The 18,570-nt window shown below is 36.7% G+C and overlaps 1 protein-coding gene across 1 annotated transcript; it reads left to right on the top strand.

Moving 5' to 3' along the window:
- The first annotated feature begins 1,444 nt into the window (after positions 1-1,444).
- DAZL (deleted in azoospermia like) lies at positions 1,445-17,926 on the top strand. The gene is given in 12 exon segments (XM_008009234.3): positions 1,445-1,477; positions 1,479-1,511; positions 7,328-7,474; positions 7,746-7,837; positions 8,363-8,414; positions 8,841-8,904; positions 8,992-9,131; positions 10,464-10,535; positions 11,262-11,312; positions 12,073-12,186; positions 13,522-13,620; positions 16,002-17,926. Coding segments are annotated over 12 exon segments (951 nt in total). The 3' UTR covers positions 16,056-17,926.
- The last annotated feature ends 644 nt before the right edge of the window (positions 17,927-18,570 follow it).

The raw sequence follows: 18,570 nt of genomic DNA, 5'->3' as shown, positions 1-18,570 counted from the left end.
TCCAACCCCTTCTATCTCAAACTTGACGAAAGGAGTCCAAGTTTTTGGCCTGTTGATGCCTCCTTACGTTTTCCAGACTTGCTTCGATTTATTTATGTAGGCATTTAAAAAGATTTTGGGGTGAGTGTAAAGCTAACAGTGATTGTGCTAACCCTGTGCCTTCGAGAAGCCATTTTGAAACTACAGCCTAGACACATTAGAGTCTCATTTCTGTAAACTATACCATATATTTCAGTATGCATTCTTATTTCAAGGGTGTTTTGGGGGTGATGCGTGTGTCTCTGTGTCCGTGTGAGGGCGGCGCCTGCCTGGAACTGAGGCACGGGACCTGCGCACACGCGCTGCGTGCGCTGCGTACCCTGCGTACCCTACGCACCCACCGCGTGGGCGCCGTCGTCCCCCGCAGCCCCCCCACGCAGGGGGCGGGGGCACTGCCACCCATTGGCTGAGGCCTATACCACGCGCCCCGATACCCGGCGCAGGAGCCACCTCCTCAAGCCCGGCGGGCCACGCCTCAGTCCGCCTGCGCTTCTTAGGCTGACTGTCCACATTTCGGGGCTCCTCAGCCTTGTCACCCGCCCTTGGTTTTCCTTTTCCTTTCGCCTTTGGCTCCTTTGACCACTCGCAGCCGCGCAGTGGGTTCCAGCGGACCTCACAACAGCCCCAGAAGTGGTGCGCCAAGCACACCCTCTGCTCCTCCTCGAGCCGGTCGGGAACTGCTGCCTGCCGCCATCATGGTGAGTTGAGGGAGAGGCCCGAGGGCCAAGGCCGGCAGAGTCCTCACTGGTGGGTGAAACCCGGCTCTGTGGGGGCGGAAAGTGAAGTCACCCTCGGCTTTCCTGTTTGGGGGGCACCTGCCTGGACGCACCACGAGCCATGGCCCACAGGGTGGGGGGAGGCGGCCTGGCAGTGGCGGGGCCTACACGCAGAGGCCGGCGCGGGACGCCGAGGGTGGCCAGGTGGGGGTGGGCCCCGAGGACGTGCTGCCTCGCCGGCCACGTGCAAGGACCGTGGCCTTCTTGAGGCACCCATTTCCCGCCCCGGGTTCTCTGCTGGCAGAGGTTTGGGGTGCGGGTTCCCCACCCCCCCCACCGCCCCACCCCTCCCCCACTCCCACGCACCCCTCCCCTCCCCCACTCCCACGCGCCCCGCCCCTCCCCCACGCGGCCCCGCCCTGCCAGCCTCACTTCTGGCGCTCTTCCCATGGCTCTGTAAGATGGCGGTGGGCCTGCTGAGGGACTTGTCTCCTTAGACTCGGAGGGTTGGAGCTTCTTTAGGAAGTGGTTCCCTCCCGGTCCCTGTGCGGGGTGGGGTGGGTGGGGTTTGTGGGGGCCTCAGCGTGGGGTGTGTGAGGCGTCCTGAAAGCAGGGCCCGCTAGCTAAGGGGGGCTGGGCCGGAAGTGCTTCTGGTCTCCTCTCACCTGTCAGCTGCTGGGGACTTGCTGATGGCAGCTCCCTCGTGCGGCGGCGACAGGCACAAAAGCTCGCCTGACGCCATCTTTGTGGCACGAGGTCGGTTTCAGTAGTTACCATTGAGAATTTTAGAATTTTTGAACTCTGGGCAGTTTTTTTCCCTCTCGAACCTTTGACAAAATGTCCATTTGGTAGATAGTGTTGGGTGTGCGTTTCTGTGAGTTTGGTAAATGCCTAGCGTTGGTTCAGCGCCACCACAAGATGCGGCTCTGAACGCGGTGACCAACCACTGAGTCACGAACGCGCGTATTACATGCTATGTGTGTGTCTGCATTGATAATTCTCAGTCTCTTCATTTTTAGAGATAAAGGGAGGAAATTTATACACAAGTTTTTATTACCACGTATAAACATTAAAATAAAAATAGATTATGTGTAATTGTGCAACATGTAGTTATCCATGCTAATAAAAATTAATTACCTTGAGTTATAAGTAATTATTTATTATAATACTTTTCATTTTTAGAGATAAAGGAATCCTAATAGTTACATTGGATTTTTTTCTGATTATGAAAGCATATTTACTCATTTGAAAACAATCACTGTAAGAAAATAGCAATCTGTCTTAATCCTGACACTTATAGCCGTTAAATTTTGATACATGTATGCCCTTCCAGATTATTTTTATGCTTATATTGCATATAGATGGGCCAACTTTTGCAAGAGTTACACCGTGCCGCATAGTAGTATTTTACAACTTGCATCTTTCAATTGATGTGGGCATTATTCTGAAGATAATTTTAATTTTCAATATATGTTTAAAATTATACCATCATTTTACCGAATTCCATTATGATGAATACTTTTTCAGTATTAATACTATCGGGCTGGGCGCAGTGGCTCACGCCTGTAATCTCTTTAGGAGGCTGAGGCGGGTGGATCACCTGAGGTCAGGAGTTCGAGACCAGCTTGGCTAACATGGTGAAACCCCGTCTCTACTAAAAAAGATTAGCTGGGCGTGGTGGTGCACACTTGTAATCCCAGCTACTCGGGAGACTGAGGCAGAAGAATCACTTGAATCTGGGAGGCGGGTTGCAGTGAGCTAAGATCGTGCCACTGCACTCCAGCCTAGGCAACAAAGAGGGGAGGCTCAGTCTGAAAAAAAAAAAATGCTATGAATATCCTTGTGTAAATATCTTGGCACGCTTGTATTATTAATTCCTTGAGATGAATTGCTGTAAGTGGAATTGCTGGGTGAAAGCGTTTTGCCCCTTTGGTAACAATTTTAAGTTACTCCCTTCGTTACTATAGTGATGAGTATCCCCGCCTATCAAACAATGATACACCGTTTCCAAGCTACTCTTGGTAAAGCATGTATCAGTATTTTCCCACTGATGGTGTGGACAGTGATCTCTTTTTCACACCCTTCCCGATGAAAGGTATTAGGATTTTTTTAAATCGTCAACCTAAGAGCTGGAAAATATTTTATTATGTTGATGTGCACTTTTTGAAATCGATGAAGTTGATCATTGATCATTAGCTTTTTAAATTTCCATTTTAATTTTGTATTTATTCATAAAAACTGTATTAATGTTCACCTTTGTCATACGTAGTGGAAAAACTATGTAGTATTAATAAGGAGGTGCCCTTACTCCTAATTTCAATGGAGATGACTCTAGTATTTCACTTTAAGCTTAATGATAGGGCAAAATTAGATTGATAGAAAATAAGATACCTCTATTTCTGTTTTACTTGGATTTTTAAATAATTTAAAAATGAATGCTGTATTTTATCAAATGCTTTTTCAATGGCGAATTAAAGTAACAATATCCTATGAAGTATTCTTGCATTCCCAGTGTAAACTATATATACTGCTGGAATTTTGCATTTGTGCTGAGGGCAGGGATGGCTCATCTTGATGCGGCTTTGTTACTTATATGGTGTTAGCTTTGTAAAATGCGTTGAGAAATATTTTTTTCCTCTTTGAAAATTGAAGAAAAGTGTTTGAATTTCTTAATCTCTTCTTCTGTCTTCTATCTTTATTTCCGGTGTCTGGTGTGTGTGTGCACCTCTGACACACACACATATACCCAAGTTATCTATTTCTTTACAAGTTGAAAGAATTCCCAGGGAAACTGAGCCAGGTTTCGTTGGGTGTTCTTTCTCAAGATTGTTTTGTAAACATTTAAATTTCTCTACAAGTTTGTCACATCGTTGATTTCCAAATTTATTCCTATAGAGTTTATGCATAGCGTTGTTTTATAATCTGTGGTCATAACCCATTTCTCAGGTTTCATATATCTTTTTGCTTTCTTGCTTTTCTTTGCTTAGTTTTGCCAGGATTGTTTATTGCTTGAATTTCATCCTTCCCACCTCCAGCTCCCCAAGACTCTTCTCTTGGATTTAAAGTTTTGATTCTGATTTTCATGTCATGTTTTCTTAATTTTAGCATTCTGTTTATTTTCTTCTTTCTATTGGTGTGAATGTAACTTTGATAACTACAAATTATAGCCTTTTTCCTGGTCAGTTTATATAAATCTCAATTTGCTTACATGTTCACATAGTAATTGAATTAGATAATACTGTCGAAGCTGACATCCCAGGAGTTTAAATAATTTTTTCCAGTTTTTAGCTGTCTTTGTCACTTGGTTGTCCAAATATAACAAGGAATGTGTTTGCTATAAATAACAATGACAGTTGTGTATATGATGGTCTTGAAGCTCACCCCTGTTAACTGTTCCAGCATTTCTCATTTCAAAATTCACCAACTCACTTGAAGGTATGATTAAGATAATTACTTCTTTAATGCAGTTTGTTTTCAGGATGCTATTGACAGTTACGATGGTATTTTCTTTAAAATTAAGCTTTTGCTTATCCTAAGCATTCATTTATATTTTTGGCCATAGTTTCACCAAACATTGTCTATTGATTGTGGATTTTTATATATACACTTTAATTATGTGTAAATACAGTAGAAATTTAACAATCCCTACTAATCAAGCCATGGTAAAAATGGAGTACATTGCTTACTTTGTTAGCTTTGAGCGCCACCTGCTGGCTGAGGACTAGGACATGATGTTGTCTCCTTAATTTAAGATGTTATTACACAGTTAAAATGATTCAATGAATTTTATATTTACGATTCCAGTTAAGCAGGCAGCCAGTTTGTAAGATCTAAGCCAAAGTCAGACTTCCTATAATGTCAAATGCCTCTTTTCCTCTTTATCAAACTACTGTCGTCTTCAAGTATCCGTTTTACTCTTGCATCGAGTATGAGAATTAGAAGAGACACCAGAGATCTTTTCCAACCATTCATTTTCAAACAAGGAAACTGAGGTCCTGAAAAGACTTACTTTACTGAACAATGGAAATCAGGTCCTTCCCAAACAGTAATTTTCCTCCTCAATTCTTGTGGCACTGTCACAAGGTTTCTTAACCACACCCTATTCAAATTTTGGACCAAATAATTCCTTGTTGTAGGAAGCTGTCTTTGCATTGTAGGATGTGCAGTAGTATCCCTGGCCTTCAGCCCGTCAGATGCCAGGAATACACCTCAGGTGTGACAGCCAATCTCTCAACATTGTTAAATGCCCCTGGGGCTCAAAAATCTTCCCCAGTTGAGAATCAGTGCATTATCATAACTTCTTACAATCTGACAGTTTTCTGCCAGATGTTACACTTCTAGATTAAAATACATCCAAACTATGGTGCAGAGACAATACTGTATATATAGCTTGTTTATAAAAAATATATATATCCAACGTTCATCCACAAATCAAGGGGGAATTGAAAAGGAGAAAAGAAACTACAAGAATTTCAGAATTTATTTTGTTTTGTTTTATTCTGTTTGGGATTTCTGAATGAGCTGAGAAGGGATTGGTGAATTGTCTATAGGGAGGGGAAATCTCACCAAGTTCCTTATAGTTCAAGATATGCAGCTTAATGTCATTTAGAAAAACGATAATGTAAGACATTTTTAGAAAGGAAAAACTTCAGAAATAGTTTTTAAATTTTTCTTCCACATCATTGTCACGAAATACCACTATTAAAAGAAAGAATTGGGAATTATTTAGTTACAAACCCAAAATAGCAAGTATAAGCGCAAATAGAGAAAAGCAAAAAACTCAGCTTTAATTGATTTGACAACTTAGATTTCATCTCTAGTAAAGCTGTGTAGAATCAGTAACTTCTAGCATCTAATTAACAAAGCAGGAAGTCTGCTTTCTTACTAATTCCTATAAAATTACTGTGCTTTTCAAAAAGATACACAGTTGCGCTCTTTTGTCTTTTGTTTTCTTTCGAACAGGTATGTGTGGAATAGCTTTCTCTTTTGCAGTCTTTTGTAGTTACCTTTTGTAGTCAACGGGCACTTCACCGATGATTTTTAAATTAATAATGATTCATAGTTTCCTGATGTTTCAGTTAGTTCTTAATTAAAAGTATCTTCAAAATAAGTCAGCTAAAATAGTAAAGCCAAAAAAGAAACTTGAAAAAAAATCTACTTAAAATAAATTTAAATAACAGGATACTAGCTTACATTGGCATACCACTTTATACTTTACGAAATGAATTCACAGATGTTAATCTCATTTCATTCTCAAAGCAATTTGCCCAGAGATACACAGCTGACAAGTAAGTGGCCTATAACCACTTACCTGTAAGGGACATAAACCTAGTTCTTCTGACTAAATTAATTTTTGTTCCACTATGCTATATTGCTTCTCCGACATACAGATTACTTACAAATTCTACTTGAGAAAATTTTACATTAGTCTTAGAGTCTACAGCGGAAAGAATAAAGACAGTTCAGATCAAAATCCAGAAAAATAATGAGTTATATGTATGTGTTTCTTTATCTGAAAATAAAGATGGTACATTTTTATCTGCCTACTGTGAAAATTAGAATTATCACTGGGACTGATTTGGTGTTACTCAGGAAGAAAAATGTTATTTCAAAAGATGCTTTGAACACCCTAGCATTAGGGATGAGGATTATAACCCTTTTTTTAGAAGGAGCTATGACATGTGAGCAAATAATGTTTCCATGATCCGTTCCTAAAGTAAAGCAGGCATGCTAACACAGGGAGTGTTAAAATTGTAAAAATTCATGTCATTTTGGTGAAAAAGGCGAAGCAAGACAAATTGGTTTAAAACTTTGAGGCTTATTTTCTTTTTGCTGTGGCTTTTTGGAGTTTTTTTTTTTAAGATTTGTCATCCTTTTTATTAGTATACTCAGTAAAATGAAAAGTTGTTTATGAATATAGAACAGGATGATTTTAATGTTAATTTTTACAAATCTGAACTTTCTGATTTTGGGTTTTTTTAAAACTAATTCACATAGTATTTTCACAAATAACTAAGTATTCTTCCACAGCATTGTACAAGACTTGGTAATGAGCAGTACTGGGTTTAAGAAAGTACTGTATCCTGATTGGGCGCGGTGGCTCATGCCTGTAATTCCAGCACTTCGGGAGGCAAAGTCGGGTGGATCACCTGAGGTCGTGAGTTGGAGACCAGCCTGGCCAACGTGGAGAAACCCCATCTCTACATAAAGATATGAAATTAGCCGGGTGTGTTGTCAGGCGCTGGTAATCCCAGCTACTCGGGAGGCTGAGGCAAGAGAATCGCTTGAACCCGGGAGGTGGAGGTTGCAGTGAGCCGAGATCATGCCATTACACTCCAGGCTGGGTGACAAGGGTGAGACTCTGTCTCAAAAAAAAAAGAAAGCGCTATATCCTTTTGTTAAAATTCAATGCTGATCTACTCTGATGAGTTTAAATCCTGAGCCTCAACTAACTTACAAATGAAAGTAATTTATATAAAATACTTTATACTTAGAAAACAAAAGTTATATTTCACATTATGTATGGGTTTCTCCTGTATATCTAATTACGATGTCTACTTTCCAAATTACAGTCTGCTGCAAATCCTGAAACTCCAAACTCAACCATCTCCAGAGAAGCCAGCACCCAGTCCTCATCAGCTGCAACCAGCCAAGGCTATGTTTTACCAGAAGGCAAAATCATGCCAAACACTGTTTTTGTTGGAGGAATTGATGTTAGGGTATTGTATTCATACCTCATTTTTACGTTACAATACATTATGAATAATGGGATTTGGGCCCTGTTACAAACTTAAGGTGTTTTTGTACTTCATGGAGGTTTAGAATTGGTTTTATGTTTGTCCCATAGGTACTAAAAATATCTTTGACAAAGAGCTACTGGTCATTTGGGGACAAAAGGGGGGAGAAATTTTCACATCATCAAACCTTTTAATAAAATTGAAATTTTTGAATGCTGAGTTTTTACTCTTGAAGTTCAATTCTTTTCCATAGATGGATGAAACTGAGATTAGAAGCTTCTTTGCTAGATATGGTTCAGTGAAAGAAGTGAAGATAATCACTGATCGAACTGGTGTGTCCAAAGGGTGAGTAATTTTAGCAACAATATCTGAACTCTAGTCACGTATAGAGTATCAGAGAAGACTTCAAAACTGGTATTCTGATGCTTACATAAATGAAATTTGTTGCTGTGTTAATTTCTTTCATGTAGAGGATAAAAGTTTATTGCCAGTTCTTTAATCATTTTTCTGTTTGTTTTTTAATGTCTTCAATCTTCATTTCATACAAATGAAATCAGTTTTCTCAAAGAATTGTTTTCTTCATACATTGCACGATATCTTAAATTTTAACCACCTTGTCTTAGTAAGTTAAATTCAGGTTCACAGATATGAATTACTTGTCAATCAATACAGTTTTCACACTAATCTTAGCACATTTTGACATAGTTCAGATTAAGAAAAAGCAGTATTTGTAGAGGATCTATCATGTACATCTTAACAAATACCGTAGTATATTATTCATCTTTTAGTCATCACTTCTGTATATTGTAGAAGTTCTGAACCATGTACTGTATGATGGTGATTTTATACTTCATTTATCTGCCTTTATAGCTATGGATTTGTTTCATTTTTTAATGACGTGGATGTGCAGAAGATAGTAGAAGTAAGTAATCTAATAGAAAAATATTTGTTTTATTGATACAGTGTTTAGTGTTGAGTGATATACTCAGTCTTGTATAAAATTTGGAAGATACACTTTCTGTTTAAAATCCAAACTTGGAGGAATCTCACATGATATGTTAGAACCTGTTTATTTTTGACTGGGCACCTAGCTTCATGAACTACAGATGGGAAGGGTTGGAGACAGGGCAGGGTGATGAAAAGTTTTTGATCAACTTGCACTTGATGCCTCTTGACACTGATAGAGAAGTAAGGGAGGTAGCTTCATGATGACAAATTTTAATTTGATGTGTAGTTATCACTGATCTTCTATGATAATAGGAACTTTAGAAGACTTTAGGTGTTCACCCAAGTCTTGGAAGTAAAGACTTGAAAATTGATTCTAGTTTTGTTACTGTTTTATTTTCAGTCACAGATAAATTTCCATGGTAAAAAGCTGAAGCTGGGCCCTGCAATCAGGAAACAAAATTTATGTGAGTACAAAGAGAAACTGTTCTTGTTGACACATGTAGCTTTTCTAAGAACTAAAAATAGGCTTTTTATTTTTGCTTTTTAAAAAGGTGCTTATCATGTGCAGCCACGTCCTTTGGTTTTTAATCATCCTCCTCCACCACAGTTTCAGAATGTCTGGACTAATCCAAACACTGAAACTTACATGCAGCCCCCAACCACGGTGAATCCTATAACTCAGTATGTTCAGGTAAGAATTGCTTACATTCCTATTCTCTTGTTTATTGTAGTCATTGTACCCTCTGGAATTATATCCAGTTTCCATATAAGTGGTAATAGCATCCCTGTTTGAATACTTTGAGTAATGGGAATTTTATTTTGTTAGAAATTTCTTAGTGTTGTTCTTGATATGAGCTAAAGATCTGCTGTGTACTTTGTCTTTATCTTAGAAATGACCTCTGTAGACACATGAAGAAATCTCTTCCTTTTTCCCCCCATGTAGCTAGTTTCTGAAGTATTTGAAAGCAGCTCTCGTTATGTCTGTCTACTTTATTTTTCTCTAAGGTTAGCAAATCAGCTAGCTGTTCTTTTATTTGCAATGGTTTCCGGATGCCACCTTATATAAATTGCTGACTTCTGGATATATTCTGGTTCTGGCATGGGTAGATTTCTGATGTGTTTTACTATATAAATCCTGTGAGTTTCTGGCATATAATTTCTCTGATCCTGGTTACTTTGATATTTAAAGTAGGATTTGACATGCTATCACTTATTGATGATAAATAACATTTATTTTCTTCTTAGTTCATGTTACTTATGTCTTAGTTTAAAAGACTTTTTTTTTGCTGGAAAATAATAGTGAGATAGTTCTTCAGTGGCTCTTATTCATTGACATTTTCCGTGTACTTGAAATGTGTAGAGTATACCTTTTCTTCTTTCTCCTTCTGTGAACAATGGCTAGAAAAAAAAAGCCCTATTTGTTTCTAACATTTACTGTGAGTCATTACTGAATCTGGGTGTATTCATGTATGCTGCCACCTATGTGTTTTCAATCAACAACTATTTATTGAAAAATATAAGACATTATACTGTCTCGTCCAGTTTTGGATTATATATAGCTCTTAGGTTTTCGAAATTAAGTACAGAAAAAGCCATAACATCTGTAGGAGGACTACATATTACCCTATAATATTGTCAAATACAAAACTGTCTAGAAGTATTTTGACAAAGAAATAGCAAATGTATTAATTTAACTTGCATTGAAATCTGTCTTAATAGAGCCTTATCATCAGTGTAAGAAATAACATCTGGGTGGGATTATACACAGTATAAATAAGATAAACTTTGCCTGGTGAAATAGTCACTTCTTTTGTCATTTGTTCCCCCTCCCCACCCAAAGGGTAACACTTGACAGATAATATTTCTTTCTTCATAAAGTCAGTCAGTCATTTAGAATTCTGCATTATTGTATATAGAAAAATAATATTTTAAAAGTTTTCATATTTTTGTTACGTTGGGAATAATATTTCTTTCTAATTTTAAAAAAAGTTTTATTCATTCTTTCTGTAAACTTTATTTTCAGGCATATCCTACTTACCCAAATTCACCCGTTCAGGTCATCACTGGATATCAGTTGCCAGTATATAATTATCAGGTAATTTAAGAGGGAGTAAAATGATCTACTTTCAGATTTTGTTGAGGCCTTTAACTTGTTTATACAAATTGCCTGAATAGTTTGTCATTTTAAACTAGTGAAATGTACCTAAAATTTAAGAAAAAAATTAGTCTAGAATTAAGACCTCTCTATTATTTAGAAGTAATGGAATAATATTTTGACAGGAATATACTTAGCAATAACTTCACAACAGTTTTATGAGATTTGGTGTCCGCTTCTGTATTTCAGCATGTATTTTTTCATTTTTGCTGTCAAATAGCTGAAACAGCCAGACTGACTTTCATCAATTTTTTAGGGAGCTAGAGTGAAATAAATTATCCAATTCTTAGAGCACATAATTCAAATTCTATTTCTATTTTAGCTGGCTGCTTCACAATAATAGTTCTGTGAGTCTCTTTACATAGATATGACTGTATATATAACCCATAATCATATCTATGGTAATAAATTCAAGCAACTAATATCTCTGATATTTCCATAACGCCAACTCCCGAAAATTGGGGAAAAGGTGAGGTTTTACATATAGAAGTAACAACAAGAACGTCAGGGATTAGAAACATAAAGTACTTCTTTTTTCCATTCTGTTTCCTATAACAACAAAGGAGCCAGCATGAAAAGTACTTCAATATTGTTTTCTCATGTGTTTTTGAAAATGTGTAGGAATATTTGAATAATTTTGATTTCCTTTTTTTTTTTTTTTTTAAGATGCCGCCACAGTGGCCTGTTGGGGAGCAAAGGAGCTATGTTGTACCTCCGGTAAAGTGAATTACCGAAACATATAATTCCTGTTCTTTATTTTATTTTATTTTTTTGTTTATATTTCTTGATTTTTTCCCATGTCATATATGCCTATATTTTTAAATAGTTCTTTATATTAATGTATTACATTTTGTTACTTTTTAACCCAATTAGAAACTCCCATGGGAGCAGCAGTGCCTTTTTTCCTCCGGTTTTTGTATGCTTAAGCAATGACTGGTCTAGATAATGATAAGTGTTCAGTTACTTGTTGATAGACTATGTAATTCAAGAAAGATAGTATTAATGTGGATTTAGAATTAGCATGTATCTGCCTAGAATCTGCCTCTGGCTTTACCAGCCATAAAAAAAAAATTGTTGAAGAGGAACAGAAATATTTTGCTGTTAATTACTGTTAAATAAGAATAGGAATAAAACAAGAGTATTACGTCTAAAACACCCAAGCTGCTGTCTTTCATCAGGATTGGAGATTTGAAGAATATAGTAAGTGTTAACATTCTCAAACACTTCCTTACTACATTAGTTTCTTAGAGTCCTTGTACTTCTGAGTATCTTGATACCTAGAAGACATTTTAAAACAGAAGACTGCCTTACTGTATTTCAACTGTTCATTTAAAACAAAGTTTCTGAAATAATGTAATTGATTTTTAACACAACCTACATTGAAACTTTGGATACCAGCTCACCTTTTTGAAGAATAAGTGGCTTTTAAACATATCTGTATATCTGTTTGTTTACACTTTCATTATTTTAAATATAGGCTTATTCAGCTGTTAACTACCACTGTAATGAAGTTGATCCAGGAGCTGAAGTTGTGCCAAATGAATGCTCAGTTCATGAAGCTACTCCACCCTCTGGAAATGGCCCACAAAAGGCAAACATCGAATTTTGTTTATATATATTTCATATTTATTTTTTCTAGTTTTAATAATGGTTTTTTGAGAAGCAAGCATTTTTGCCAGAATTTAAAGATGGGAGCCATAAATTATAGAGCTTAAATAATTGACTATTATTCAGCAGTTAAAAGTGGGTGAAATTTCAGATACCCCAAATTTTCAATGTATACATAAAGTTTCTTATTCAGCAGTCCTTTTCTATATTCCAGTTCCACTAATTTTTAAAAACCATACTTCAATAAATGTTATATTAATATGATTTGGCAGAATGTTATGGGAGGGTTTCCTCAAGAATTCTACTCTTCAAAAGAGGAATTAGTACGAATTATATGTACCTTTTCTTTTACGACAGTTTTGCTATTAAACAGTGAAACACATTACTTGTGGCATTCTCTATATAACGTTATATGTGGCAGTAGTTCCCAACAGTGGTGAAGTTAGTAGTAATTATTCAAATATTGAATTAGGCAGGGTTGTTTCTTTTTATCATTAGAGCAAATTTCTATAATACTATCACTCTTGAATCATATATGTAAATGATTGGGAGTGTAGAAGTAGTTGATGTGCTGGTAATATGTATAACACTTGAAGAAGTCCCGTTGGAGTGTGAATTCCTTAATTTGATACTCGATTTTAAAATGCAAATAAATATTAAAATAGCTTACAGTATAATTGTCAAGTTTTCTCCTTAGTATTTTTTCTTCAAACATTGGAGTTCACTTAGGGATTTAACAAATTCAGCTTTTTAAACCAGTATTCTGTCACTAAGGTTCTAAAATCTTTGATTGTCAGAAAACTTGCATACTGAGTGATACGTGGTAAGAATTATGAATCGCATTTTTATGAATTCCTTTTTTTTCTTTTCTTTTTTTTTTTTTTTTTTTTTTTTTTGCGAGACATAGTCTCGCTGTTTTTCCCAGGCTGGAGTGCAGTGGTGTGATTTTGGCTCACTGCAACTTCCGCCTCCTGGGTTCAAGCAGTTCTCCCTGCCTCAGCCTCCTGAGTAGCTGGGATTACAGGCGCCTGCCACTACACCCAGTTAATTTTTGAATTTTTTTTTTTTTAGTAGAGACGGGGTTTTGCCATGTTAGGCTGATCTTGAACTCCTGACCTCAGTTGATTCTCCTGTGTTGGCCTCCCAAAGTGCTGGGATTACAGGCATGAGCCACCACTCCCAGCCTCTTTTAGCATTTTTGCATTTCTTTAGAAATAAAGTAATATGTTCATTAAACCATCAAAAAAAAAAAAAGACCCTTATTCAGAGTGAGTGAAAGAGAATCGTCTTTACATTACTGAAAACTTCTGTGTTTCAGAAATCTGTGGACCGAAGCATACAAACGGTGGTATCTTGTCTGTTTAATCCAGAGAACAGACTGAGAAACACTGTTGTTACTCAAGATGACTACTTCAAGGTATGAAAAGAATAGTATGCATAATTAAAAAGCACACTTGTTAGATTTAAAGTATCTGTTTTCCTTGTGGTACATGTATTTTGAGATTTCTAAAGAGCGTTTAATTGAACTGTTGGCATTTGACTATAACACAGTAAACTAGAGTGGGTTTTACCTGGCAGTGTATTTTCTGCAGTCGAACCCTGATATAATGTAGTTACCTTTAGGGAAGAATCCTTCAGCAGAAATTTGCAATTGAAAGGGTTTACCAGAGAAGAGAGTTAGTTTACTGGCTTGGCCAAATAGTAAAAGAAAATTTTAGATACAGAAAGCAGATCTTGGTTGGGTGCAGTGGCTCACGCCTGTAATCCCAGCACTTTTGGGGGCTGAGGTGAGTGGATTGCTTGAGCTCAGGAGTTCGAGACCACCCTGGGCAACATGGCAAAACCCCATATCTACAAAAAATACAAAAATTAGCCAGTTGTGATGTTGCATACCTGTAGTCCCAACTACTCCAGAGGAGGCTGAGGTAGGAGGATTGCTTGAGCCTGGGAAGTTGAGTCTGCATTGAGCCATAATTGTGCCACTGTACTCCAGCCTGGGCAATAGAGTGAGACCCTGGGCAACAGAGTGAGACCTTGTCTCAAAAAAAAAAAAAAAAAAAAACGCATATTGGATTAAAGAGAAGAAAAGAAATTGTTTACTCAGAAGATATACTTGAACAGTGTGAAGGGAGAAAAGGGGTAAAGTGAAGCAGTAAAATGTTGAATGGAAAGAAGTGGAGGTTGATTGAAACAGTTGGTGAAGTGGAAGAGAATGTGGGTAGTTGAATTCCAGAAAGATCTGATTTCTGATCCTGCCTTCTATCCATGTTGTATAGATAAATCTTATTAAGGCTTCAGTTTTTACAAGTCTAAAATGAGAAGGTACAGGACTAAAGGTTTCTGGGTCCCTGTAGTTCTAAGTCTATGAATAGGAAAAATAACTAATTTGATCAGTCCAATGGGAGAGAAATATTATGGTTAGTAAAGGGAAGGTGTTTTTTTAAATAATAGGTTTATTGAAATATATAATTGAAATACCAGTAATAAATTTACCTATTTAAAGTTTGCATTTCACTGTTTTTTGATGTATTCAAAGTTGTGTAACCATGACCACAATCAATATTAGAATACTAAAGCACACTAAATTTTTTAACTAGTTAAAAAGATTTTTTTTTTTTAAGAGACAGAATCTTACTATATTGCCCCTGGCTGATCTTGAAATCCTGGGCTCAAGTGATCCTCCTGCCTCAGCCTCCCAAAGTGCTGGGATTAGAGGCATGAACCACCGTGCCCAGTCCAGAAAATAGTTTTTAAACTTGAGTTCTCACCTGGAATTAGAAAAAGACTCCCTTTAAACTCCCAGAGTTTTCTGCTTGTTTGGGAGAGGAATCAGAAGTTGGCATCCTGCAGTTGTCTGACATCTAGACCTATTTTGATTGACTGCATGTTGTTGTATTGCATTTGAATGCATGAGGTATTTTTGAATGTATTTACTATTTCCATAGCTAATTCCACTCTTCATTGTCTTAATTCTGTAGTCCCTTCATAATCTTGTTTCCTGCATGACCTCTGAAGATACATGTTGGTGACCAGTTTTCTAGATTTTAAGCTAAATAGGATATCACTCTTTTGACAGATTAGGTAACTTCCGGAAGCCACTTTTATTTATATGACAATGAAACTGAAGTCCTAGAAAAAGGGCACAGTTACCTTTGTAGAAAATAAAATACTATTATGTTATTACTCATTTGCTCAGTCCCACTCCTCCTTTTAAGGCCTCTCACTTTTTTCTGTCTGCATATCTGTAGGCAACATAGAGTGATAAGAAAGTTTTACATGTATTTTAAATATTTCTCTTCCCTTTCTAAAGAATGATACATCTTCACAGGTTAATGATATGTCTTTAAATGCCAAAACTTACATCTTTCAACCTAACATGAAATTTCAGATTGGAGAGCTGTTCGCAAGCTGTGGTTCCTATTAGATGCAGTTCAGTTAGTGAAAGCAGTATTTTTTACAATTACATTTTCTACCAGCTGTCTTTGGGACATTACTGCAAAATTATTAAGAAGTACATAAAATTATATTGAGTCTAAGTCCTGTTATTTCTGAGTTTACTGGGATTTCTTTTTTTAAAATTGATTTCTTTTTTAACTAAACTGTTTAATAAAACTAGGCATCTCAGTACATATGTTATCCCAGTGTTCAAGAATGCTTCCCAAAAAGGATAATCTTTTTTCTCATTATTTTTAATGTTTAGACCCAAAACAAGTGGTTTAAGTTTTTGACAACTTTCAGATCTATAGTAGTAATCAGAAGTTTTCAGTAAAGTAAAAGGACTCTTTCTATCTTTTCCAGGATAAAAGAGTGCATCACTTTAGAAGAAGTCGGGCAATGCTTAAATCTGTTTGATCCTCCTGGCTATGTAGTTTCATGGGAAGTTGCTGGTTTTGAATATTAAGCTAAAAGTTTTCCACTATTATAGAAATTCTGAATTTTGGTAAATCATACTCAAACTTTCTGTTTAAGTTGTATTATTAGACTCTCTAGTTTTATCTTAAATTGAAACTGTTCTTCATTAGATGTTTATTTAGAAACTGGTTCTGTGTTGAATATATAGTTGAAAGTAAAAAATAATTGAGACTGAAAGAAACTTTAAGATTTATCTGCAAGGATTTTTTTAAAATTAGCATTTTAAGTATTTAAAAGCAAATACTGATTTTCAAAAAAAAGTTTTTAAAACCCTATATTGAAAGGTCAGAATTTTGATAGTCTGAATACAAGCATTTCACTTCTCCAACAAGTACCTGTGAGCAGTACAGTATTTACAATATTGAGCTTTGCATTTATGATTTGTCTAGAAATTTACCACAAAAGCAGAATTTTTAAAACTGCATTTTTAATCAGTGGAACTCAATATATAGTTAGCTTTATTGAAGTCTTCTTATCTAAACCCAGTAAAACAGATTCAAAGCAAACAGTCCAATCAGTGGGTCATATGTTTGTTCAAAATATTTTATCTTTTATCTAGAATCCACATATATAAATCCTATTTGATAAGGGTAGTAATTAGGATAACTAAAATTCTGGGCCTAATTTTTTAAAGAATCCAAGACAAACTAAACTTTACTAGGTACATAAGCTTCTCAATGAGTCACCATTCGTCTTTTTTATAAAAACTTTTTTCTTTGAAATGCTGAACTTGGCTGTATGTCAAATTGTGCAAAATATTGGTATTAAAGAATGCTGCAACTTTTTTATGTCACTTAGAGGTTAATCAGAGTATCTGAAAGGAATTGTTTTTATTAAAATACTGGAATATTAGTTACTTGCTATAAATAGATTTAGTCTGTTATACTTCCTTTTGTAAAGTAAAGTATGTCCAGAAGAGTCAAAATAGGTAGTTTTGGTATTTCTGAACCACAAAAGTTGTTTAATAAGTACATCTCAAGAATGTGCTAGAGTTAAAAGTTAACGTTGTTTCTAGATTAGGTGGTGTCTTCATTTTACGTTGTGACAAACAGCTAGAGCACCAGAGCCCTTTTGCTCTACCCGGTCTTTCTTTTCCAGCGTTTGTCACTTGTCTTTCAGAAGGTTTGCTTCTAGAACTGGTGATATAAAGAATGGAAGTAGCTGTATGAGCAGAGCAGTTCAAGGGCCAAACCCTGGAAGGGTAGCAGTGGGATATAATACCTTTCTAAGGTAAATAGTTGTATCAGTATCATTTGATCTGCCACGGACATGAGTTTAAAGCGGCTTTCTGGCCCTTGTTTCAGTGGCTTCTTCCCTAAAACGTAGAGACTCTAACTTAATGTGTAGTTACTATGAGCCATATTACTAGTGCCCACTGGGGTCTATAATTCCTCAAAATTTTCATTCTGAATCTGAAGAAAAGAGTCTTTTAACTTTAGAATTCCCAAGAGGGCTTTATTACACCTCAGAAATTGAAAGCACCCTGAATTTGTCCATTTAAAAATTAACTAGTTTTTTTGGTGCTATAACATTGACACGTATCATTCTGTGATTAAATCTCCAGCTTACTATAAGTGATACCTATATTCTAAAGAGCTAATTCTAATTATTCCAATATGACCTTAAGGAAAAGTAAAGGAATAAATTTTTGTGTGTGTTAGAGTGAAGCATGTAAAAGAGTAAGGGTAAAAGAGATGAAGTCCTGAATCTTTCAAAATGGAAAATTAACTCTAAACTTAGAAATATGCTTCTACCTATTGCTGATACTGTCTTTGCATACATGAATAAAAATAAACTTTTTTTCTTCAAAAGTGTTTTTGGCTTTCTGATGTAATAATCTAAAATGGTGGGGAGTTGGGAACTGTGTAACAAGGTTTAGATTCTTTTTTTTTTTTTTTTTTGAGACAGAGTCTCGCTCTGCCGCCCGGGCTGGAGTGCAGTGGCCGGATCTCAGCTCACTGCAAGCTCCGCCTCCCGGGCTTTCGCCATTCTCCTGCCTCAGCCTCCTGAGTAGCTGGGACTACAGGCGCCCGCCACCTCACCCGGCTATTTTTTTGTATTTTTTAGTAGAGACGGGGTTTCACTGTGTTAGCCAGGATGGTCTCGATCTCCTGACCTCGTGATCCGCCCGTCTCGGCCTCCCAAAGTGCTGGGATTACAGGCTTGAGCCACCACGCCCGGCCTAGATTCTTAAAATGTAAAAGTATAGAGTTCATTTTACTAATCTGGCAGAGTTCGCTCATAAAAGAAATTCAGGTACAAAGAGAAATTTAAGAGATGCATGAACAGCAGTGCCGAGTAGGAATGCTGACGAACACATCTGACTGTTGCTATCTCACGGCTAAGGTCCCTTTCAATTTGGACCCTATGAAATATTTTGTCTCCTGTACACTTTAGGCCTAATCTCAAGACCTTTTATTTAGGGATATTGCGGTTGCTTAATAGAGCTTAAATT

This window comes from Chlorocebus sabaeus, chromosome 15, assembly GCF_047675955.1.
Source record: "Chlorocebus sabaeus isolate Y175 chromosome 15, mChlSab1.0.hap1, whole genome shotgun sequence".
NCBI lineage: Eukaryota > Metazoa > Chordata > Mammalia > Primates > Cercopithecidae > Chlorocebus > Chlorocebus sabaeus.
This window is presented reverse-complemented; position numbering and strand designations above follow the sequence as displayed.